We start from the raw sequence: 25146 nt of genomic DNA, 5'->3' as shown, positions 1-25146 counted from the left end.
CTCCTGACCTCGTGATCTGCCCGCCTCGGCTTCCCAAAGTGCAGGGATTACAGGCGTGAGCCACCGCGCCCGGCCCTGTTTCCATCTATTTTTGCATCTCAGATGTCCTCTTGTCATTTTTTTCTTTCTAGACCAACCCTTGAAGATGTTAGCTTTTGGCTCATTTTCAAGCTATTCAAAATAATTCCTTGTCACAATTTTGGTAACTCCAGTATCCAAAAAGATAATTATTCCAAAACCAAAACCTCAGCTCCTTGACTTCCTTTATTCACATAATCTCATCTCTCTTCTTTCCTCTAGGTGTTCATTCTCATGGTCAACCCCTTCTAAAATCTCAATTTTAAGCATCTTACTTAACAACTGTTAGGTCTAATCATTTCACCTTCCTCTCTGGAGGATTCCAAATCAAATAATCTTTCAATACATAAGAACCGACAGTCAATTGATCCTATCAACTTTTCACTGTATCATACATATCCACCCTCTTGTCTCCACTTCCCTTTTGATCCAGCTTAAATACCACAGTCACAATATTATAAAAACTTGCATATAACATCAACTCCCTTGTGCCCTTCCTTGCTTAGTGTATTCTCTTGGCTAAAGCAAAACCCTAGTTAAACCCAACTCACCACTTACTCCTTGCCAACCTATGCACAGTGTAAGATAGCTGGAGAAAAACATAAAACTTTGCTAACTCATCTCATGACCAGTAAATCACAATAACACTTACTTTCCTATTCCATTCACTCTTTGACAATTATTTCACATACTCTCATCTCCTGAAAACTACCAAAGTTTTTACTATTCTAATTTTTAGTAGATGACCTTGTTTCCTACATCACTGAGGGAAAAAAAGAATTCCACAAATGCCTACCCTATGTCTGTGCCCATTTATTCTGTTTCCTCTTCTATTATTTTAAATGCAGTGTCCATGCTCCTAGCAAAGGCTAATTCCACTACTTATTCATTAAATCCCATTCCCCTTACATCTATTCATGACATTTACTCCAGCTCTTCCTCTCTACCACCAATTTTTCCTTCTCTATTGCATCATTTCCATCCAAATAAAAACATGTTTCCATTTTGTATTTCAAAAACAAAACACATGCACAAAAACAAACAAACAAAAAGTACCTTTTGGTCCTAGTCTGCATTAGCTGCCATTCCTATTTCACCCATTACAGCAATATTCCTAGGAGGAGCAGTTTCTAAAATCTCTCCTCTCAGCATCATTTAAACCCAATTCAATCAAACTTTCGCCCGCACTTACTTAATCAGAACTACTCTTATCAAGGTCATCACATCCGGAGGTCAATTCTCTTTTGTCATCTTTAACACTACTTTTCCATGGTTTTAAAATTCATCTCCCCATGCTGACTGTGAACTCTATGAGATGCTGTATATCATTTATTGTGCTATCTTGAATATTTAAAATATTTCATTATATGTGTAACCCTTAAAACATATCTGCTTAATGAATAAACAACAAAATTTAATATCTGAAAATTGGAAATTCAAACGAGAGCGCATCACAATTTACTAATGGCAAATTTATGTAGAACCTTGTTTGAAAGTTCAGATGAATTTCTGAGGCTTATTTTACCTCCAGAGATACTTTAGGAGAGTATTATGAGGGGATAGAACTACAAATCTGAAATCTTGAAAGCAGATATTCAAATATTTTTATATTTTAATTTTTTCATAAACCTTTTTACATTATGCCATAATATATATTTTATTGTAATTGAATCCTATAAAATGTATGAGTTACCCCTCCACAAATTAGAAATAAAGTCTAAGGACTTACATTTTAAATAATTAAAAATAAAACCAAGGGGCATGACAAGGTATGACTGTTCTAAAGGGTACTCTAAAAATAAGCATAAAAATAACTCATAATGACAGCTACACAACCTATTATATTTTAAATTTTCTTTCACCAAACAAACTGCTAGGTCATTGTTCATAAGACACTTATATGTCAAATGAAGATGAAAACCTTCTAGCTCTACCTGAAGTTATTTTTTTTTTCCAAAATGCAATTGTTAGAATTTAGATCTTACCTCAGTTTCCCATGAAAATCACCAATGGACAATATAAAATTAAATTACAGTTCATTCTTCTCCATTTGTATTTTCAACTACTGTGTACGCAATTATAAAAAGAAATAAAGCTGCACGATTCTTAGGACCCATAACAATAACCCAGGGAAAGAATGGGAAGAAATGGAACCATAAACATGTATTACAGCTTCCATGGAACAGCTTTTCAAAATTAAGTTTGAAAAAGACAAAGTTAGACAAAGCTTGGTATTCTGAGTCATCTATGACTTCCTTTTAACTCACATCGGCCAAAGTGAAAGTGTGCAATATGTCAAATTAACTTGCTCAAATTACTTTTCTCAACTTTACAATGCCCTTTAGGAACACTATTACTGAGAAGCTATTGTTGGCATTTACAGCATAAAACTTGATTTTGGAAGGCTGATATTGCAATGGCCTAAATATTACTAAATTGAAAACTGTATAGTACCAGTTATTTGATCATGCTGAATGAAAAACTTAGTTTGTGAATGATCCACTTTTAGTTGAAAAGGAAAAAAAAAAGCAAGGTTAAAGTTAGAACGATTTTAATGGTTGATTTATATTTAGATACAAGGAAAGAATAAAAAACAACATCTACAATTAGAAAAACTTCTTGAAATAAACTTATGTCTAAAAATGAATAATGTAATATATTCATGTATTATCTTTCATATATTCATTGAGTTATGATATAAAAAAATAGACATTCACATACTGTATTAATCTTACTGGTACAGAGACTTCTATTTAAATAAAACAAATCACAGTGTTGGCCATTTAAAATAATTTACAAATGTATTCTCCTTTATATTTTCAGGTTCAGTACAAGTAAAATCTATCACTAAGGAAAATGCATAACAAATAGGAGTAGAATGCTTATCAGTATGAAATAACCAATCTGTCTCTTCAATGAACCATGTAAAGACTTCATTTCAAACAAAGAATTATAAATTGATATAGGTATCAAAAGCAACTCCTAAAAAACAATTATGTAAAAGGACAACAGTCTTTCTACCACTTGCCATGATAAATAATATCATTGTTCTTTCACATATAAAAGAAGCAGTTGTGGTTTTGTCTGTTTTCCTTTATATGTACAGACATAAAGAATGCAAGAAATACTGTCTTTTCCTTGTCTTATGGGCTTTCTGCAGCTAGTCAAAATATTATTTACACTATTACTTCTCCTTTCCAAACTCACTGGAAAAAATATTTTAATCATCTGAATCAAGAAGGAGATGTAGGTTGGCCTTTTTTTTTTTTTTGAGACGGAGTCTCACTCTGTCACCAGGCTGGAATACAGTGGCATGATCTTGGCTCACTGCAACCTCTGCCTCCCGGGTTCAAGCGATTCTCCTGCCTCAGCCTCCTGAGCAGCTGCGACTACACGGACACCACCACACCCAGCTAATTTTTGTATTTTTAGCAGAGACGAGGTTTCACCATGTTGGCCAGGATGGTCTCGATCTCTTGACCTCGTGATCCGCCCACCTCATGATGGGATTACAGGCATGAGCCACTGCGCACGGCCAGGACTGAGTCTTAAATATGAATAAGAACTGTAAGTAAGCTAGATCTGATTCTATAATAACCTTACAAAACAACAAACTTACAAAAATGAATTCACAAATTGAGCTCATACCTACTTAAATATATCATTATATTCAAAACCTCTCAGTATTTACAATATGTATATTCACAAAGTATATGTTGTTACAGACACAGGAAACAAGCTCCCCTGTTGCCTTTAAAAATAAACAAAACATAAATTTAAACTGTGTGCCTCATGATCTATGTGCTCTGCAGTCTAATGTTCCGCATGTCTCTCAGCAGCACTGTTCGGTAGTTTTGTTCCAAAATTTCCATGTATTCAAAATACTCACTCACTCGAAACCCATGCAGTGCTTCTTCCTGCCAAAAGTTATAAAGGGAAAATTTACTTGGGTAAGACTCACAATTCCAAGTTAATGAATTTTAAATAACTGATATACCATTTATTTTCAGCTATAGATGGGGGTGGGCTGTTTATGTTGCCAGTAAATGTGTAATTGATTTTTATTTAGTGAGCTGTGTATATATATATGACAGGAAGAATCTATATGTCCCCCTCAAATAAGGTTTTCTATTTTCAAAACCAAAAATGATTTACAGCTACCAAAAAAAAAAAAAAAAGGCAGATAAGGAAATCTTCCTAATTTTAAAAATAGTATGTTATACAATGATTGTTCAGACTTGTAATTATTAAAGACTCTGAAGCCTATCTACCAAAGGATATCATAATAGTGCAAGAAATCTGTTGTATAAGCTACTGTCCATAAAACCTCCAAGAATCTGCAATTACTAATGTTGGTACTATGCACATCTATACTAATTTGGAATTTAATGGTTAGTGTTCCAAACGAGGCACTCAAGAATAAACAGTAAGAACACCCGTTTAACATTTTAGAGTTTTTAGGGAATTTCATGACCATTCCTTTTAGTACCTCCAAATACTATTTACGCAGTACCTACACTCAAGGCAAAACAAAATATGCAGAAGAAAAGTCATCTCTGATTCAGTGTAATTAATATTTACAACGTTAGAAGTTTTGTAGGTTACAAAAATTTTGGAAAATTCATGCCTTTCAGGAGTTTATAGTTTAAAGGCAAGAACTACTATAACAAGAAAAAAAAAAAAAAGCAACCCCAAAGAATAAAAGACAATGCATATCATATACCAGATAGGGTGTTAGAGGCAGTTTATAGAGAAGAAACCTCAATACAGAAATAGGAAAACATTACACAATCTCAATGAGAACAGATGTTTTTAAAGGCTTCAGATACCACTTGTCACTTACGGGCAGTAATCATTCACAGCTTGCATATAACTTGACGTAACTTTACTCTTATTTTGCCATCATCACCAAAAATCTACATAGTTTGAGAGAAAGGTTAGTCGGGACATTCTAAAAAACTAACGACTGATCTACAAGGCTGACATTATAGCTGAAGAAATGAAACGGTGTTGTTATATACTTAATACCATTAAGGGTAGAACAAATAACTTCCAACATAAGTATCTGAGCTCTAATCTTAAGATAATTGTGAAATTATTTCAATCCTTCTTTCACTTCTTCACTCATTCATTCTTTTATTATACGTAAGGTTCTTGATTAGCACTGAAGACATGAAGATGAGTGAGAACAGCCCTGCCCTAAAATGTTGACAACTGAGGTGTATATCATGTCTGTGATTTTATGTATAAGTAACTGAGCCAAAGGGAATATTTTAATCTTAGGAATAGCAGAAATACTGGGTCTTTGTAAATTCCTGTCCTATCAAAAATATTTCACTTTTTTCTTTGGGGAAAAATAGGATCAGAGTAAGAACAACCCTACTGTTCAAGAACTCATTTTAAACAGTTATTGTTATAGTCGTGGAACAATTATGAATTTATCCATTCATTTCATTCAAATTATGTGTGACGTGGCTTTAACTACCTCTTCACTAAAACTATACCTAAGATGGGGAGGAATTACAGTAATGTGTTATTCTAACCAGAGACTAAAGATCCAAAGATCCAATGGCAGAAGAACTGTTTCAGGACATATTCATTATTTTCAAAGGAATATTATTGTGCATTAAATATGAATTATAATAGGAGATGACAGTACTTGAACAAATCTCTAACAACTCATTTCTGGGCAAAAAATAAGCAATATCTATTCAACATCTTTTAATTATTGTTTCACTTTAATAAAAACCACCTAGGGACAGCCATAGTTATAACTCAATTTAAATATATTTTTTTCTCAGAATGCATTTTTTGAAATCATGGTTTCCATTTTAAACATTAATTGTAAATGCCCTGATAACTACACCAAAGAGATACCCATAAAAATGACACATAAGGCTATTAACGTCTTATTTCATAAGAGAAAAAATTTAATTCACATTTAAAAAGGAGTGTTTTCAAATGATATAGTTCATTAATGAAAATTTGTAGGCAATTTTAGCTCTGAATTCCAAAATATCTACATTTTACATTTTGTCTTCAAAGTAGAACATTTTTTCATCTCATCCTAAATGTTCTCTAATGGCCCTTTTAGTGGATAACTTTTACTTGTAATAGGACCATTTAGACTGCCAGCTTATCATTCAAGTTATAACAGACTATTTCCTCAGAATACTCCTTCATTATCATTTCATTTATAGACCAAAGTATATCAAACTCTACATAAAAATATGAATGCCCCGATTTTTTAAGTAGCAGACACATTAATTACATAAGGTAATAACACTATTCTGCTTTATATTAACAGTGTAGTATTTGCTCCAGAAATTTTTTTAATAGATTACTACTAGAGTGATTTAAGTTTTAGTTAGGAAGTTCATTTTGAGCTTATTGCATTTCATTTGTTGTATCTGATGCTATTCAACTGCTTTGTTTTTAACAATTTGCTGCCTTCATTAATTCTGAGTTTCAAATGCTGAATCATCCAAAAGTATTAAAAATTCCCATTCTAAACCACAATGTTGGATATATTCAACATTATATAATATAGTATATATGTAGTATCCCTCTCTCCTTTGTGTATAGAAGTCCAGTTTCAAATTTCAAATATGCATTCGTCTGTTTTCTTTTAACTATTGAGAGCATTTGATTTGGGACCACTGAATCTAGGATATTTATTAAAATACCAGACTAGTAAAGGGACACTGGATTTGGATTCAGATCAAATGAAAGGGTTTGAATTCTTCTATGTTAGTTACTAGATGTATGAACTTGGGTAAGTTTATTGACTCTAAGCCTCATTTTTTCATGTGTTAAATGTGGACAATAATATCATACGATTGCTCTCTGGATTAAATATTCTGAAATCTGAACTTCTTACCATAGATTAGAGTACCTTATATGATTTGGTCCTGTCTCATCTCTTACCTTTCTTATTTCTTCACCTTGCTCTGGCCACTGTGGTCTTCTTGACACTCTGTAAGTGAGCCAGCTCATTCTGACCTCTGAGATCTTGCACTTGCCTTTATTCCTATTTAAGCAGGCTTTTGCCTAGGAAGTCTTTGCATGACTTTTTCTTTTGCTTCATTTAGGTGTCTGTTTACCCCATCAAGGGTGGTCTTACCTGGCATCTTTATCTGACTGGTACCTTAGACTCCTCCACCATGTTTGATTTCCTTATTATCAATACAATAAGGCCTATAGTACTTAAGATATTATGTTTTTGTTCATTTATTAGACTTCCAGGAGAATTTAAGTTCAACGTGGGCAGAGACATCCTGCCCTGTGACAAAAACAGTACTTCGCTCACAGCTGTTGAACAATAAATAGTTGAATAAATCCATGAGTGAATGAGCCATACCTGTAAAGCCCTTCGACCAGTGTGTGGCACACAATAAGCATTCAAGATATTCGTAGTGGTTATAAATAATAAGAACACATTTTTATTACTGATGGTCTTTGAAGTGGCTCGGCTACATTTTCTTGATCACACTACAGACATATGATGTTAGGCATGGGTGGGCCTATCAAGGATTACTGACTCCAGTCTCTGCTCCTCAACCCCTTGCCATGAATATAAGGGAACCATTTATCTAAAATATTAGGATGTTACTGGCTTTTCTTGCAACTTCAAAAATGTACCTATTTTGGAAAGAAAGCTATGCCAATACTTTCAAAAGTTATTTGCATTACTTGATATTTGCAAAAATACTGAAGATACCAATTTTTAGCAGAATTTTTTTTAGAACTACTGCAAGCCATGTGAGCTTAAAATCTGAATTGAAGATAAGTTCTTTTGTAGTAGTAAACAGATAAAAAGCATAAAAAGATCAAGTGTGCTAACATGGTATACCCTGGTTTATGAATTCAGGACCAAGTTTAGATATTCTCTGATATATTCTTTCCTAAATATTTAATTATTAATGCCCTTGCAAAATGATGATTTTTAAAATATAATAGCTCTTTATGGAGAAAAAAGGGTAAGGTAAGTTACTTTGAGTGGGTTAAACTGGAAGAGCTGACTTTTATTAATAACATTATGAGGCATATAGAATAAAAAATTACCACAAAAAGTATAGAACTTAACATACACTGAACAAAAGTTGAAGATTTGCATTAATGTCAAATCTCATATAGGAAGCTCTTTTTTTTTAATTAATTAATTTATTATTATTATTATACTTTAAGTTCTAGGGTACATGTGCATAACGTGCAGGTTTGTTACATATGTATACTTGTGCCATGTTGCTCTGCTGCACCCATCAACTCGTCAGCACCCATCAACTCGTCATTTACATCAGGTATAACTCCCAATGCAATCCTTCCCCCCTCCCCCCTCCCCATGATAGGCCCCGGTGTGTGATGTTCCCCTTCCCGAGTCCAAGTGATCTCATTGTTCAGTTCCCACCTATGAGTGAGAACATGCAGTGTTTGGTTTTCTGTTCTTGTGATAGTTTGCTAAGAATGATGGTTTCCAGCTGCATCCATGTCCCTACAAAGGACACAAACTCATCCTTTTTTATGGCTGCATAGTATTCCGTGGTGTATATGTGCCACATTTTCTTAATCCAGTCTGTCACTGATGGACATCTGGGTTGATTCCAAGTCTTTGCTATTGTGAATAGTGCCGCAATAAACAAACGTGTGCATGTGTCTTTATAGCAGCATGATTTATAATCCTTTGGGTATATACCCAATAATGGGATGGCTGGGTCATATGGTACATCTAGTTCTACATCCCTGAGGAATCGCCATACTGTTTTCCATAATGGTTGAACTAGTTTACAATCCCACCAACAGTGTAAAAGTGTTCCTATTTCTCCACATCCTCTCCAGCACCTGTTGTTTCCTGACTTTTTAATGATCGCCATTCTAACTGGTGTGAGATGGTATCTCATTGTGGTTTTGATTTGCATTTCTCTGATGGCCAGTGATGATGAGCATTTTTTCATGTATCTGTTGGCTGTATGAATGTCTTCTTTTGAGAAATGTCTGTTCATATCCTTTGGCCACTTTTTGATGGGGTTGTTTGTTTTTTTCTCGTAAATTTGTTTGAGTTCTTTGTAGGTTCTGGATATTAGCCCTTTGTCAGATGAGTAGATTGCAAAAACTTTCTCCCATTCTGTAGATTGCCTGTTCACTCTGATGGTAGTTTCTTTTGCTGTGCAGAAGCTCTTTAGTTTAATTAGATCCCATTTGTCAATTTTGGCTTTTGCTGCCGTTGCTTTTGGTGTTTTAGACATGAAGTCTTGAGAGAAGGATTTATGAATATAGTTCTACTCTTTACCCTTACTAGAGATAATCTTTTTGTGTGTCGTGTCTTTCCTATTATGTGTGTGTGTATATATATATGTATGTATATATATGTGTGTGTGTGTGTGTGTGTATAAAATCTTCTTGATCAAAGTGATAGAAACATAAACAACTGGTAAGCAATGTTTCTTTCAGTATGTTCCTTCTGGGGTGTTCAGTAAAATTAGAAACTCTTGGATGCAGTCCCTAAAATTTTTGAATCCTTGGCATTGGCATTCTGGATTCTGATTTATTAACAAGCTCCAAAGGTCACAGTTTTATGTATTCTAAAGGTTTTCAAGCTACTTGAGATTTTCTACTACAATCTGACAACTCATGCCTCGGCCAAATAAATTCTGAATTAACAAGTCTGGGAAGGAGTCTAAATACATTAACTTTCGTAAGTACCCTAAGTGATCCTTAGGATCAGGGAGTTTATATAGTGTTTGTAATTCTGGATAGAATGTGAAGTTCTTAGAGATTCAGGACAGAGTATGTAGTTCTTGAAGATTTAAACTCAGCTGAAGGGTACTTGGAAATATGTGATTGTACCAGAGACTTGACTTAGTCTTGGCCAGGTTAATGAGAGAATAGGTCCTGATCAGAAACAGTATAAGAGGATATTTCTGACCAAGGTGTGAAGGTAATGTCATTGACAGGTATTACTATTATATGACATCTTAAGAAGTCTCGGGAGCTGGAGAAAAATGGGAGCAAAAGTACACCAAAGTGTAGCTATGCACTTAGAAAATCCTGTTTCCTTTGCTTGTATTCTCTACATATCTTCTTCTTTAACAAAGAAATAAAAAGAATCTAGTAGAGAGATGTAGAAACTTAGTACCTGCTAAGTTTTTTTAAGTACTTACTATGTTCCAGATAATGGTCTAAAAAAAAGTATTTTACAAATATCATCTCATTTAATTCTTCCACAACCCTATGTGATGAAGAAATAAGCATAAAAGTGTAAGCAACATACCCAAGCTCACACAGTGAGTGACAAAGTTAGAATGTGAAACCAGATAGAATCAACTAATATAAGGACAATGCAGAAAACATATCTGCAAAACAGTTGACACTGTACTAAATACCTTTAAAATATTTGCTCAGATGTTTTTAATATTATGTATACTTTTATCTTATAAAAGCTTAGTATTCAACCAGATTTTCTCAGTCTGATCTTCATTTCTCACCCTGTCAACATTCTCTGGTAATAGCAGTTGCAATAGCACCAACAAAAAATCCCTCTTGACAATTTACTGATTGGGTTGAAATTAATCTGATTTTTTCATAATTATAAATTGATTTTGTCATAATATGCAGGATTTAGTTGAAGCATTTTAATTAAGTAGTTTGAGCCTTCACAGCCTGATTTTCACACAAAGGCAACTTTTTCTAGGCTGGTATTTCAGTGAAGTTTGTCCCCAGGTTGAATTCACAAACTAAAGCCAAGATTGCTGACAGCCTATTAGCATGTTAGCAGGAATACAACACAGCTCACTAAAACACTAGGACATCCACATATGAACTACTATTAAACTAAACTGTCACTAAACCTGCTTGTGTGTGTGTGTGTGTGTGTGCAAGCTACAGATGAGTTGAAAGAATGAAGGAAGAATGAACTTAAGACTTTCCAGCTTGCTGGAATATTACAGAATATTTACTTTGTTGAATGTTTTTCTCCTTGGAATTACAATATCTACGGACTTTCTGAACCATCATCTGTCACAGATAAAAATGTTCAGAATTCTGGGCCCAAGGACTGAGCTCTTTCTTCAGCATATCTTCAGAGGCTGCCGTCTAGCTCGGTACTAATCCATTAATCACCACAGCATGAAAATGATGCACTTAACTGCTCTAATATCCAGTCCACATTCTACTTGTGTCTACAAGGATACTGTGAAACAATCAGACAATGTTTTGTTGATATCAACTCATACCCATGGCGCTCATCTAATCTAGTATTTCAGCGGTTTAATCTGAAAAGGAAAAGTAAGTTTTTCTTTCCCCCATAAACCTGTTCTGCCCATTACTGTTCACACCACCTTCTGATCCAAGAAATTCTAACTTATCTTTTTCATATATTGATTTGGAATCATGAAGAGCTCTTCAGTGAGCTGTAAGAAATGTAGGCAATGAGTCCATACTCTCAATTACCTGATTTAAAATCTTGAGCCTAAACCAAAGTGACTACAAATGGACTGATATTTTCTTGATACTGAATATTGCACACAGATTTTTATTTCTAAAACAATGCTTTTATCATGTCATTTTATCTCAATACATGAAATTTAAATCAGGAAAAGAATTGCATATCTTCAGTTTCTCAAGATAACTGATTATAACTGAAAGCATAACATATTTGTGGTTTTAAATATTTTGAAAATAAATTCAATTAGGTCTGATTATTTGAACCCATTTATAACAGTCAGATGTTTGATCTATTTATTTTTATATATTCAATTTCTTCTTAAAAATAGTTTTATGATAAAAGAAGTATGAGCTCATTTCTCAAATATAAAATGAAGCCCACATAAATATATACAATAAAAAGTAAAAGTATCTTGTTCTACTTTATCTTCATTCTTCCTGGAAGCAATCATTATTAAATCTGTAGAGCAAGGGGATAATGTGATTAAATAATCTATACAAGAATATTGTTATGGCTGTGGTATGCAGTTACATGGGGAATTGTTTTTTTGAGACAGGGTCTTGTTCTGTAGCCCAAGCTGGAGTGCAGTGGTATGATCATGGTTCACTGCAGCCTCGACCTCCTGGGCTCAATTGATCCTCCCACCTCAGCCTCCTCAGTAGCTGTGACTACAGGTGCGTGCCACCACACCCAGATAATTTTTGTACTTTCTTTTTGGTAGAGATGGGGTTTTGCCATGTTGCCCAGGCTGGTCTCAAACTCCTGGGTTCAAGCTATCCACTCGCCTTGACCTTCCAAGATGCTGGGATTACAGGTGTGAGCCATTGTGCCTGGCCTATTTAAAGAATTATTGATAAGTCTTTTCTCCCTTTGCACAAATCTGAGATTTTGAACAAGAAAGTGTAAAACATAATTTCCAAGGTTCAATCTCTATACCTTCAGTTGAATGAGGAATTCTTAAGTAATGTGTGTATTTTTGACAGGGGATGTTTTTTGGGTAGGCAAAATAAAATCAGTTCATTAATCAATACTTCGTTATTGGTTATTATATGAATAAGTGAAAAATGCTGTACATATATTTATATACTTTGCAGACAAAAGACTATTTCAGAGCCAAATGGAGTAGTTAAGGGATATGTAAATATATATTTAAATACACTATACCAGAGTTTATCTCACAAGAAAAATGAGTGCCCATCAAAAGAGAACAGTGAATTTTGACACCTATCCACTGAAAATAAAACAACAAAAGTCAAGTCATGCTATCAATCAAAAAAGCATTTTTCTAATCTCTCAGATAAATGAAAACAACAAGGGTAAAAAGTAAGGTTAGTTCTAGGACACATGCTAAAATTAATTCCTTGCCTACATGTTCTTAGTTTGGATTTAAACCAACACTATTCAAATTTTAGTAATTTAACAGAGGCTTAGGTCATAATCTGCTCTCCCCATTTAAAATCCTTTAGTTTTAAACTGATAGCATTATGCTGAAAACACAATGGAGAATGGTTTGGGACACATTTAAAGAAGTTACCATTTGCAAACTCTATTATAATTTTTCCCTCAAATAGTCAAAAGAGAGATGAAACTAAATCAACATTAATCAAATTTAAAGATTATGCTTTTGATAGGAAGAAAAATAAGCAGTAAGCACTTAATGAATTTAGTAATGTTTGTTATTCGATGTGAAAAAACAAAGTTTATTCATCTTTCCCATTTATTTATTTACATTATTTACTTACACTATCAACAAATACGTATTGAATACCTATTATCTACCAGGTATTATTGTTTGATATATTGTTGAAAATACATCAGTAAATGAAATAGACCAAGTCACGGTCCTTATAGAACTTACACATTTTACCAGGGAAGACAGACAAAAACACATATAAAATAATTTTCAGATGGTGATAAAAACTGTAAGAAAAACTAAAGTGGGATAAGATGTTAGGGAATTACAGGTTAGGGGGATACAGACAGATATGAGTACAGGAAAATTTCAGACTCTGAAATTCCTATAATTGACTACTATAGATGACGAAAATGTCCCTTACTGAAAATGAACCTACATTTTGTATTCAACATAATTTCAATTTGCTTAACACTTCCTGTATTCCAAATCACCTCTTAGAGAGCATTCTTTTATTTTTCTATCTTAGTTTTTCTTCTACATGTGCGATCATTTTTCTCAGCATACTTTTTCATTAAGATTGTTTCTAAGATTATACTTCTGGTGATATATATTGAAAGTTTAAAACCTTTTGAATTCTGAATTGATGAAATAAAAATGCTTGATAATTTGGCAATCTTAAAGGATCAATGACATTTATTTAAAGAAAAATATCATTAAATGGAAAAAAACCCTGGCAAGTATTTAACGGTAAATAATGAAATTAATTTACATAGAAACTGTTTGTTGACCTAGAGAAAGCCTAGCAAATGATGAATGTTGTTTTTACTGTATACATGTATATGCGTTCCTGTGGGATGGCAAAGGTAATAGGGATAAGGAAACATTTTAAGTTCAAAGATTCTTTAAACAAATAGCTGGATTTCCACCAAGAAATGAACACTGGGATGTATTTATATCTCATGCACTTTCTAAAGTCCCCAACTTCCAAAATCACATTATTGTAATTGAGACAGTAACTATATCTTTTTTAAAAGTAGCACCACATTTGGTGATAACTTTTTAAAATGAGTGCTATGATAAAATAATCTTTCATGAAAATCTTTTATAAAAATGGAAGTTTAGAAAAATATTATAAAAATATGAAAGCATACGAAATTATTACTATATTAAATATATTTAAAAAGTATCAAACCAATAAATTAAACTTTTATTGACCAAATAGCCCATAGGAATATTTTTAAAATATTTCTTTTTTGGCATAGCATGTGGGTTACAAACAAAGTGTTGGATCCAGAGAGCTTATTTCATATTCAAGTTCCACTTCAGCTATATGGTTTGGGGCAACTTAACTCTGTGCCTCAGTTTACTCATCTCTAAAATGGGGATAATAATATCTACCTCTCAGCATTGGTTTTTAGGATTAAATGAGTGCCTAGAAAAAGTATCTAAAATTAAGCAACAGAAGTTAGCTATTAACTCAATATTTTCCTCTCCATATAAACATACTTACTTTTAGGAAAACTTGCAGATCTTGAGTCTGAGTGTGCTGTAGAATGTCTTGCTGTAAATGTTTGAATATAGCTATACAGATATACACTTGATAATCGGGACCAAGGAAAACACAAGTAGCAATATAATGGCAGATTTCTATCCAATCTAAATAATTCCAAAAACACTGGGTTATCCATTGCAGGCAAATCTTTAAAAAAAAAAAAAAAAAAAAAAAAAGTAGTAAGTTCATTTAAAAACTTATAAAACCACATTTGACTTTTAAAGAACATTAACCAATAACTCATACAAAACCAATGAAAAGCTTAGCAGTTAATCAAAATACAAAGACAGTCTTCATAGATGCCTAACAAGGATGCTTTCCTATTTGCTTCAGTTGTGAAAAAAACTTTCACGGCCTTGGAATTTAGGTCTTAAGGGTAACTGATAGTGGTCACACTCCTCATATACCTATTACTCAATGCCTTCTTTATTCATATCGTGCTCCTCTTACCCAAAACACCAATCTGCTCTCTACAGATAACAAATGCTAAGAGACTATTTTAATTCAAAGATGGGAGTTTTTTTTATCTATCCTACCTACAACCACAGATGTATAATTATGCAGATGACAGATTGCTAAATGTTACATTAATGCAAATGGACTCTTCCCGAATCAGAAAACAATTTAAACCTAACAGAATTACATAACATAAAAACCGGGAGCTAATGCAGAGAATATTTCAAAAATGAGACTTTTACAAAAGGAATTTTTTTCCTGTTTATTTTTTGAATAACATTTGTTCAGATTATAAAAGCAATGCGTGCCCACTGTGGAAAACAGAAAAGTTTAAGAAAAAACAATAGCAATGACACAGAGATTATAAATACTGGAAACATTTTGATACATCAATGTTATGGGTAGAGTTGAGCCCCACTCAAAAGATATGTCAAAGCCCTAACCCCCAGAACCTCAGAATATGACTTTATTAGAAAATAAGGTCTTTACAAATGTAATCAGGTTAAAATGAGGTCATTACAGTGAGCCCTAATCCAATACGACTGGTGTCTTTATAAGAAGGGGAAATACATTCACAAAGACAGGCACACGAAAGGAAGACAATGAAAAGACACAAATTGAGAATACCATGTGAAGAAGCAATATGTATCTGCAAGCTAAGATTCTAAAGGCTACTAGAAACCTGGAGAGAGGTAAGTAACAGTTCTTTCCTTAGCAACTATGGAGTGAACATAGCCTTGTTAACACTTTGATTATGGCCTTTTGGCCTCCAGAAGTGTGAGAAAATAAATTTCTGTTGTTTTTAACCACCAAGTTCATGGTACTTTGTTACTATAGTCATAAGAAACGAACACAATTACTTTCCAATATTTTCACTTTCATTTATGATTCACAAATTACTTTACCTTCGATGGAAGATTCCCCTTATTGAATATCTCTTCTCCTTTAGTTTTATGGTTTTTTTGGAGATGTGGGGAGGAAAAGGGAAAAGATTTAATGGCTTATCTCAATTTGTCATAGGTATAGAGGATACAGATATAGAAATTTTCCTTTTGTGTTCTATCATTTTGTTCTTCTAAAAATACATTCTTGAAAAGGTTCTAAAAGTTATTTTTAATATCCTTGATTCAACTTTTGGGCATGATGATCCTGATTTTAACTGATTTGAACAAACTAACACATATTACTTTGCTAGAACCACAGGCAGGGAGGCTTAAACAATTAAAAAAAAATTTTTCTCTCTATTCTGGAGAAATCCAAGATCAAGCTATTGGCAGGGCTGGTTTCTTCTGAAGCGTCTCTGAGGAGTATAGATAGATGGTTGTCTTTCCCTGTGTCTTCACATGGGCTTCCTTTAGTACATGTCTGTATCCCAATTTCCACTTTAATAAAGACACCAGTCATATTGGATTAAGGTCCAACTTAATGACCTCATTTTAACTTAATTATTTCTTTAAAGGTCCTATTCAAATACAGTCACATTCTGAAGCAGTGGGGTTAGGACTTCAACAGGTGAGTTTTGAGGAGACACAATTCAGCCTATACCAGAGGGTATTATTGAATTTTTGTTTTCCAGACATTATTACTCATATCAATTATTAACCTTTAAATAAGGCTATTAATTCTGTTCTCAGGTGTAAGATTTTCCTTTACAACTATAATGTTTCCCTCCTGTTATGTTCCAAAATCTTTCCAAAGAGCCCATAAGTTTTAACTCAATATTAAATTAGAATGTATCTATGAATACCCAATATTTGTCAACAGGCAGTATATATTAAATTCTCCTTGGTCCTACCTTTACTGTTCACTTGGCATTAATGGGATGCACCTCCCAAATTTCAACATGGAGGGTAGGCTGGCATGCAGAGTACATTACTAAATCTCCATTGCCCCCACCCCAACAAATCCCTGTAATATGGCTCTAGTGGACTGAGGAAGAAGTATCTCCTGCTCCCTCTTGATTAGGCAGACTGAAGCAGTCTGTAGTACTTTGACTAGGAGCAATAATTCTCTAATTGCTGGTTGCCTTGCTGCCAAGATTCTCTCTCTGTTCTTTGCTACAGCTATTAATGCCAATCAACTTAAGGCCATGCTGTATTAATGAAAATCTAGAGTCTCTGAATGGATAAAGAAAGAGAAACAATTCAAGAATGAAAATAAATACAACGATCCCCACAGCTAGAGAAAACGGTTCCTCCCATTCAATTGTTAGTTTCAGGAGTGAATGAGAAGTTGATAAAGATGTGGGATCTCAGCTTCTGTCCACCATCTACATTGGTTAAAAGAAAGTCACCCTAGAATCTTCAACAGTTCATTATTATACATAGTTTCTAATGCAGTTGTAATTTTTTGGCATGTATATACATTCAAGCATTGTTGTCTGTACACTGAATTTTTCTTCCATTAAATGGATATAATACCTATGTTTTCCCATCACATGGGAAATTTCGAAGAGGAAAACTGAGAGACTGTAACTGAAAGTACTTTGAAAAAGTGCTATATGTTATAACAAAGGTATAGATGTTATTATTTAACAAATATTTCTTGACCACCTCATATGTACAAGGTAATATTACCATTTTTTATGGGAACAAAAGACATTTATCCCTGTTTCACAAAGTTTACACTTAAAGTGGTATATACATACTTTTTAAACATATGACCCTCTTCGCTTGGTAGAAATTATATTGGCTTTACTATATTTGCAAGTACTTCAGACTTACATTGAAATAGCAGAATTCCAAAACACTGTATCCCTGGAAGAATGCTGAGCTATGAGTCATAAATTTTAATCTCTGAGCAAGTGACTTCTGTATATATTTATTTTTTTAGACAGTCTCACTCCATCACCCAGGCTGGAATGCAGTGGTGCAATCTCAGTTCACTGCAACCTCTGCCTCCTGGGTTCAAATGATTCTCATGCATCAGCCTCTTGAGTAGGTGGGATTACAGGTGTGCGCCAAGACCCCAGCTAATTTTTGTACGTTTGGTAGAGACAGGGTTTCACCATGTTGGCCAGGATGGTCTTGAACTCCTGACCTCAAGTGATCCACCTATCTCAGCCTCCCAAAGTGGTGGGATTACCTGCATGAGCCACCACACCTGGCCACTTTCGTATTTTTATAAAGTTCTGCAAATCAACTGACAACCTAGAATTCTAATAGGACAGAGGAAATAGTATGTGTCCAAACAGACATGATGTAGTTTTTTCTTTAACATTATGGAATTTTAAAAAACATATATAAAGGAAGATAGAATAGTACATGAACTAGACAATTTCAAATTTTGATTGGTTGATATGTGTCTTAAGTTCCTTTTCCCCTATAGGTTCCCCTCCTTTCCTGCATCCCTTTCTCCTACTAAAGATGTTTCCTCCAACTGCATAGTATTCCATTGTAGATAAACCACAATTTATTCAACTAAGCTCCATTCATGGTCATTTGCAGTGCTTCTAGTCTTTAGATACTATAAAGAATACTATAAAAACATATTTGTGGATATGTATTTTCAAATTTTTTCCCTGTGTATTCCTCGCTTAGAGCTCTACAAATGAGACTGCTGTGTTAAAGAATAAATGGACATGTAACTCTGTCAGAAAATGACAAATTACCATTTATATGTCTCAAAAATATATTATTATATTTTTAAAAACAATCAGTTGAGTCTTTATATTTATTGGAAAAAAATGCTATTATCATTAGTAATGAAATAGGCTTATAAAGAAAGTGAAACAAATGAATTTTGTTTTATGGTAAACCACCATTCCATACGTAATGTAGAACTAATTACACTTTAAGACATTTAAATAGCTTTTTAGGCTTGTAAGGAAGGAAAATCACTTACATAATATGCATTAAAATCTACCACAGCTCTCCTAGGCAATTTTGTTCTTGAACCATACTTAAGATTATGTCAAAGGACATTAAGATGCCACACTGAGGTGCACATTATTTTATCTGAGATAAATTATTCCTCCTTGTAACTAGAATTAAAAAACAATCTTCAAAGGTTCTCAGAAGAACATTAAGTCTTCCTCTTTTCCTATTTGAATACCCTTTATTTCTTTCTCTTGCCTGATTGCCCTGGCCAGAACTTTCAACACTATGTTGAATGGGAGTGGTGACAGAGGACATCCTTGTCTTGTGCTGGTATTCAAAGGGAATGCTTCCAGTTTTTGCCCATTCACTCTGATATGAGCTGTGGGTTTGTCATAAATAGCTCTTATTACTTTGAGATAGGTTCCACCAATACCTAGTTTATTGCAAGTTTTTAGCATGAAGGGGTGCTGAATTTTTCTGTATCTATTGAGATAATCATGTGGTTTTTGTCATTAGTTCTGTTTATGTGATGGATTACATTTATTGATTTGTGTATGTTGAACCGGTCTTGCATCCCAGGGATGAAGCCAACTTGATCGTGGTGGATAAGCTTCTTGATGTGCTACTGGATTTAGTTTGCCAGTATTATATTGAGGATTTTCACATCGATATTTGTCAGGCATACTGGTCTGAAATTTTTTTTTTCGTGTGTGTCTTTGCCAGGTTTTGGTATCAGGATGATGCTGGCCTCATAAAATGAGTTAGGGAGAATTCCCTCTTTGTCTACTGTTTGGAATAGTTTCAGAAGGAATGGCACCAACTCCTCCTCAAACCTCTGGCAGAATTTGGCTGTGAATTGGTGTGGTCCTGGACTATTTTTTGGTTGGTAGGATATTAATTACTGCCATAATTTCAGAACTTGTTATTAATCTATTCAGGGATTCACCATCTTCCTGGTTTAGTCTTGGGAGGGTGTACGTGTCCAGGAATTTATCCATTACTTCTAGATTTTCTAGTTTATTTGTGTAGAGGTATTTATAATATTCTCTGATGGCAGTTTGTAGTTCTGTGGGATCAGTGGTGATACTGTATATTTAGAAAACCCCATCATCTCGGCCCAAAATCTCCTTAAGCTGATAAGCAACTTCAGCAAAGTGTCAGGATACAAAATCAATGTGCAAAAATTACAAGCATTCCTATACACCAATAACAGAAAAACAGAGAGCCAAATCATGAGTCAACTTCCATTCACAATTGCTTCAAAGACAATAAAATACCTAGGAATACAATTTACAAGGGATGTGAAGGACCTCATCAAGTAGAACTACAAACCACTGCTTAAGGAAATAAAAGAAGACAAAAATAAATGGAAAAACATTCCATGCTCATGGATAGGAAGAATCAATATCATGAAAATGGCCATACTGCCCAAAGTAATTTTTTTATTATTATTATACTTTAAGTTCTAGGGTACATGTGCACAACGTGCAGGTTTGTTACATATGTATACATGTGCCATGTTGGTGTGCTGCACCCATTAACTCGTCATTTACATTAGGTATATCTCCTAATGTTAACACTCCCCACTCCCCACTCCCCACAACAGGCCCCAGTGTGTGATGTTCTCCTTCCTGTGTCCAAGTGTTCTCATTGTTCAATTCCCCCCTGTGAGTGAGAACAAGCAGTATTTGGCTTTTTGTCCTTGAGATATTTTGCTGAGAATGATGGCTTCCAGCTTCATTCATGTCCCTACAAAGGACACGAACTCATCCTTTTTCATGGCTGCACAGTATTCCATGGTGTATATGTGTCATAATTTCTTAACCTAGTCTATCATACTACAAGGCTACAATAACCAAAACAGCATGGTACTGGTACCAAAACAGAGATATAGACCAATGGAACAGAATAGAGGCCTCAGAAACAATACTACACATCTACAACCATCTGATCTTTGACAAACCTGACAAAAACAAGAAATGGGGAAAGCATTCCCTATTTAATAAATGGTGCTGGGAAAACTAGCCAGCCATAAGTAGAAAGCTGAAACTGGATCCCTTCCTTACACCTTATACAAAAATTAATTCAAGATGTATTAGAGACTTAAATGTTAGACCTAATACCATAAAAACCCTAGAAGAAAACCTAGGCAATACCATTCAGGACACAGGCATGGGCAAGGACTTCATGTCTAAAACATCAAAAGCAATGGCAACAAAGGCCAAAATTGATAAATGGTATCTAATTAAACTAAAGAGCTTCTGCACAGCAAAAGAAACTACCATCAGAGTGAACAGGCAACCTACAGAATGGAAGAAAATTTTTGCAATCTACTCATCTGACAAAGGGCTAATATCCAGAATCTACAAATAACTCAAACAAATTTACAGGAAAAAAACAAACAACCCCATCAAAAAGTGGGCAAAGGATATGAACAGTCACTTCTCAAAAGAAGACATTTATGCAGCCAACAGACACATGAAAAAATGCTCATCATCACTGGCCATCAGAGAAATGCAAATCAAAACCACAATGAGATACCATCTCACACCAGTTAGAATGGTGATCATTAAAAAGTCAGGAAACAACAGGTGCTGGAGAGGATGTGGAGAAATAGGAACACTTTTACACTGTTGGTGGGACTGTAAACTAGTTCAACCATTGTGGAAGACAATGTGGCAATTCCTCAAGGATCTAGAACTAGAAATACCATTTGACTCAGCCATCTCATTACTGGGCATATACCCAAAGGATTATAAATCATGCTTCTATAAAGACACATGCACACATATGTTTATTGTGGCACTATTCACACTAGCAAAGACTTGGAACCAACCCAAATGCCCAAAGTAATTTATAGATTCAATGCTATTCCCATCAAGTCATCATTGACTTTCTTCACAGAATTGGAAAACAACTACTTTAAAGTTCATATGGAACAAAAAAGCCTGGGTAGCCAAAACAATCCTAAAGAAAACAGAACAAAGCTGGAGGCATCATGCTACCTGACTTCAAACTATACTACAAGGCTACAGTAACCAAAACAGCAGGGTACTGGTACCAAAACAGATATATAGACCAATGGAACAGAACAGAGGCCTCAGAAATAACACCACACATGTACAACCATCTGTTCTTTAACAAACCTGACAAAAGCAAGCAATGGGGAAAGGATTCCCTGTCTAATAAATGGTGCTGGGAAAACTGGCTAGTGATAGGCAGAAAACTGAAATTGGACCACTTCCTTATATTTTATACAAAAATTAACTCAAGATGGATTAAAGATTTAAACGTAAGACCTCAAACTATAAAAACCCTAGAAAACCTAGGCAATACCATTCAGGACATAGGCATGGGCAAAGACTTCATGACTAAAACACCAAAAGCAATGGCAACAAAAGCCAAAATTGATAAATGGGATCTAATTAAACTAAAGAGCTTCTGCACAGAAAAAGAAACTATCATCAGAGTGTACAGGCAACCTATAGAATGGGAGAAAATTTTTGCAATCTATCCATCTGATAGAGGGCTACTATCCAGAATCTACAAAGAACTCAAACAAATTTACAAGAAAAGTCCCCATCAAAAAGTGGGCAAATAATATGAACAGACACTTCTCAAAAGAAGACATTTATGCAGCCAACAAACATATGAAGAAAAGCTCATCATCACTGGTTATTAGAAAAATGCAAATCAAATCCACAATGAGATACCACCTCACGCCAGTTAGAATGGCAATCATTCAAAAGTCAGGAAACAACAGGTGCTGGAGAAGTTGTGGAGAAACAGGAACACTTTTACACTGTTGGTGGGAGTATAATTTAGTTCAACCATTGTGGAAGACAGTGTGGTGATTCCTCAAGTATGTAGAACCAGAAATATCATTCGACCCAGCAATCCCATTACTGGGTATCTACCGAAGGGATTATAAATCGTTCTACTATAAAGACACATGCACACGTATGTTTACTGTGGCACTTTTCACAACAGCAAAGACTTGGAACCAACTCAACTGCCCATCAATGATAGACTGGATAAAGAAAATGTGGCACATATATACCATGGAATGCTATGCAGCCATAAAAAATGATGAGTTCATGTCCTTTGCAGGGACATGGATGAAGCCAGAAACCATCATTCTCAGCAAACTAACACAATAACCAAAAACTAAACACCGCATCTTCTCAGTCATAAATGGGAGTTGAACAATGAGAACACATGGACACAGGGGAGGGGAACATGACAGACTGGGGCCTATTGCATGGTGGGGGCCTAGGGGAGGGAGAGCATTAGGAGAAATATCTAATGTAGATGATGGGTTGATGGGTGCAGCAAACCACCATGGCACATGTATACCTATGTAACAAACCTGCACATTCTGTACATGTACCCCGGAACTTAAAGTATAATAATAATAATAAAACATTAAGTCAAAAAAGTCTGGGTAAAACAATTACCTACAGATACTCAATTAAGTCAAAATAGGTATGATTTACAAATGATAAAGTTTTCTGATTCAAAGACACTATTTTTAACAACTCCTCTGGCTTCATTTGCTTTCATCATAGAAAAAGTATCAGTAAAGTAAGGAAGAAAACTAACTTTGGAATAAAAGTGGTTTCAAGTCCTTATACTATCTGAATGACCTCTGCAAGTCAATTAACTTCATTGATCCTGAATTTCTCTATCTGTCACACAATAAAGGTTAAAATTTTAAATGAAAAAAGAACCACTCTTTATACTATGAAAAAACATGAAAAACATAAGACTATTTTTGCTGCACTTCATAGTACAATACTATGAAGTGTATATATGTAGTACATATATACACTTATGTATATATAGTACAGTATAATACTATGAAGCAAGACACTGTGTCAGAAACTCAAGGGACCTGAAGTGAGGCACACATATATCCATACCTTTAAAGATCTTCAATTAAAAAGAGCAAGGTAAAGAATACAAATAATGATTTCACAAAGCAAGACACATGTTTCTACTAAAAGAGGGGTACAGAAGCAGTGTACAAACACAGAGCAAAATACTTGTAAATGATCCAGGATATTTCCATCTGGACATATATTAAAGGACAAGTACCAAGAAGCAAAAATAACTCACAGGAAGGGAGAAGGTATTATCTCAAGATGCAATGGATCCAAAACATGAAGAGAGGGAAGACATACACATTCATAAAGACATATGCATTTTATAAATCTGACGCTGAACAAGGGCCATGCCCAGCCTTCATATCCTGCTTTGCATTTGTATGATTTACATTTTCAAAAAGCATTGTGTCACAAAAAAATAATGAAACAGTTTTCTATAATCCTGCTTTCATAATAGGGGGAAAAACAGCAAATAAGAAAATCTAAGCAGGTATTTATACTTTATATCCAGGGGATTATCTGTGTTAGCCTAATTGTTGACATAGTACAATATAATAATCAATGATATGCAGGATAGTGACTCCAAGGAATTATAAGAGATGAATCATTAAAGATACATGGTACTTCTTAAGCCAGGAAAATGAACAAAGTACAGTAAGACTTTTTTTTTTAACAAAAGATAAAATTAGTCAAAAAGTTAATGAGAACATTTGATTTTCTGTTGCTCATTTAAAAATAATATATATTCAAATTTCTATTTGCTTTGCAAACTCAGTTACTACTAAAAGAAACTCTACAACAAACATGCATTTCTTACTACATTTATTTTTTTGTACTTCAGTTGAGCTTATTTTTACTTTAGAGATCTGTGTATTTCATTTAGCAATCTGCCTACAAATTATTCATTAATCAACCAATTCCTCAGTGCCTAAAAATACACAACTTCAAAAAGCACTGCTCCTAATTAGATCAAAATGAATAAGCTACGAAATTTGTATCCAAATAATTACTTAATCACATATACCTATTTAGTTACTTAAAAGCTGTTTTCATATTTTATAATTAGCAATAAAATGGTAAATAATATCAACAGAGCAATGATACAACTTCTTAAGACAGATTAATTCACATGGGGAGTCATTAAAAGGATATTTTTACATTACTTTAAGAGAAAGAATAGCATTACTGTTTCAAAATAATGAAGTGGTTGTTATTAAATAAATCTGCCATTTGCATGTAGTTCCAAATTAATAAAAATATATAAAACTGATAAAGATATA

The 25146-nt window shown here is 34.1% G+C and overlaps 1 protein-coding gene across 4 annotated transcripts in view; it reads right to left on the bottom strand.

Moving 5' to 3' along the window:
- Nucleotides 1-2612: 2612 nt before the first annotated feature.
- TBC1D32 (TBC1 domain family member 32) overlaps nt 2613-25146 on the bottom strand; it is a 223988-nt gene continuing 201454 nt past the window's right edge. For 3 of the 4 annotated variants that reach the window (XM_050788739.1, XM_050788738.1, XM_050788741.1), the window contains 2 exons: nt 14665-14853; nt 2730-3995 (listed from right to left, as the gene is read on the bottom strand). In XM_050788739.1, the coding sequence (XP_050644696.1) occupies nt 3876-3995; nt 14665-14853 (309 nt within the window). In that variant the 3' untranslated portion in view covers nt 2730-3875. Of the gene's footprint in view, nt 3996-14664; nt 14854-25146 lie in introns of all 4 variants that reach the window. The other variant, XM_050788740.1, reaches the window with a different exon arrangement.

Source organism: Macaca thibetana, chromosome 4 (genome assembly GCF_024542745.1).
Source record: "Macaca thibetana thibetana isolate TM-01 chromosome 4, ASM2454274v1, whole genome shotgun sequence".
NCBI lineage: Eukaryota > Metazoa > Chordata > Mammalia > Primates > Cercopithecidae > Macaca > Macaca thibetana.
The sequence above is the reverse complement of the archived record's forward strand: the minus strand, read 5'-3'. Positions and strand labels throughout refer to the sequence as shown.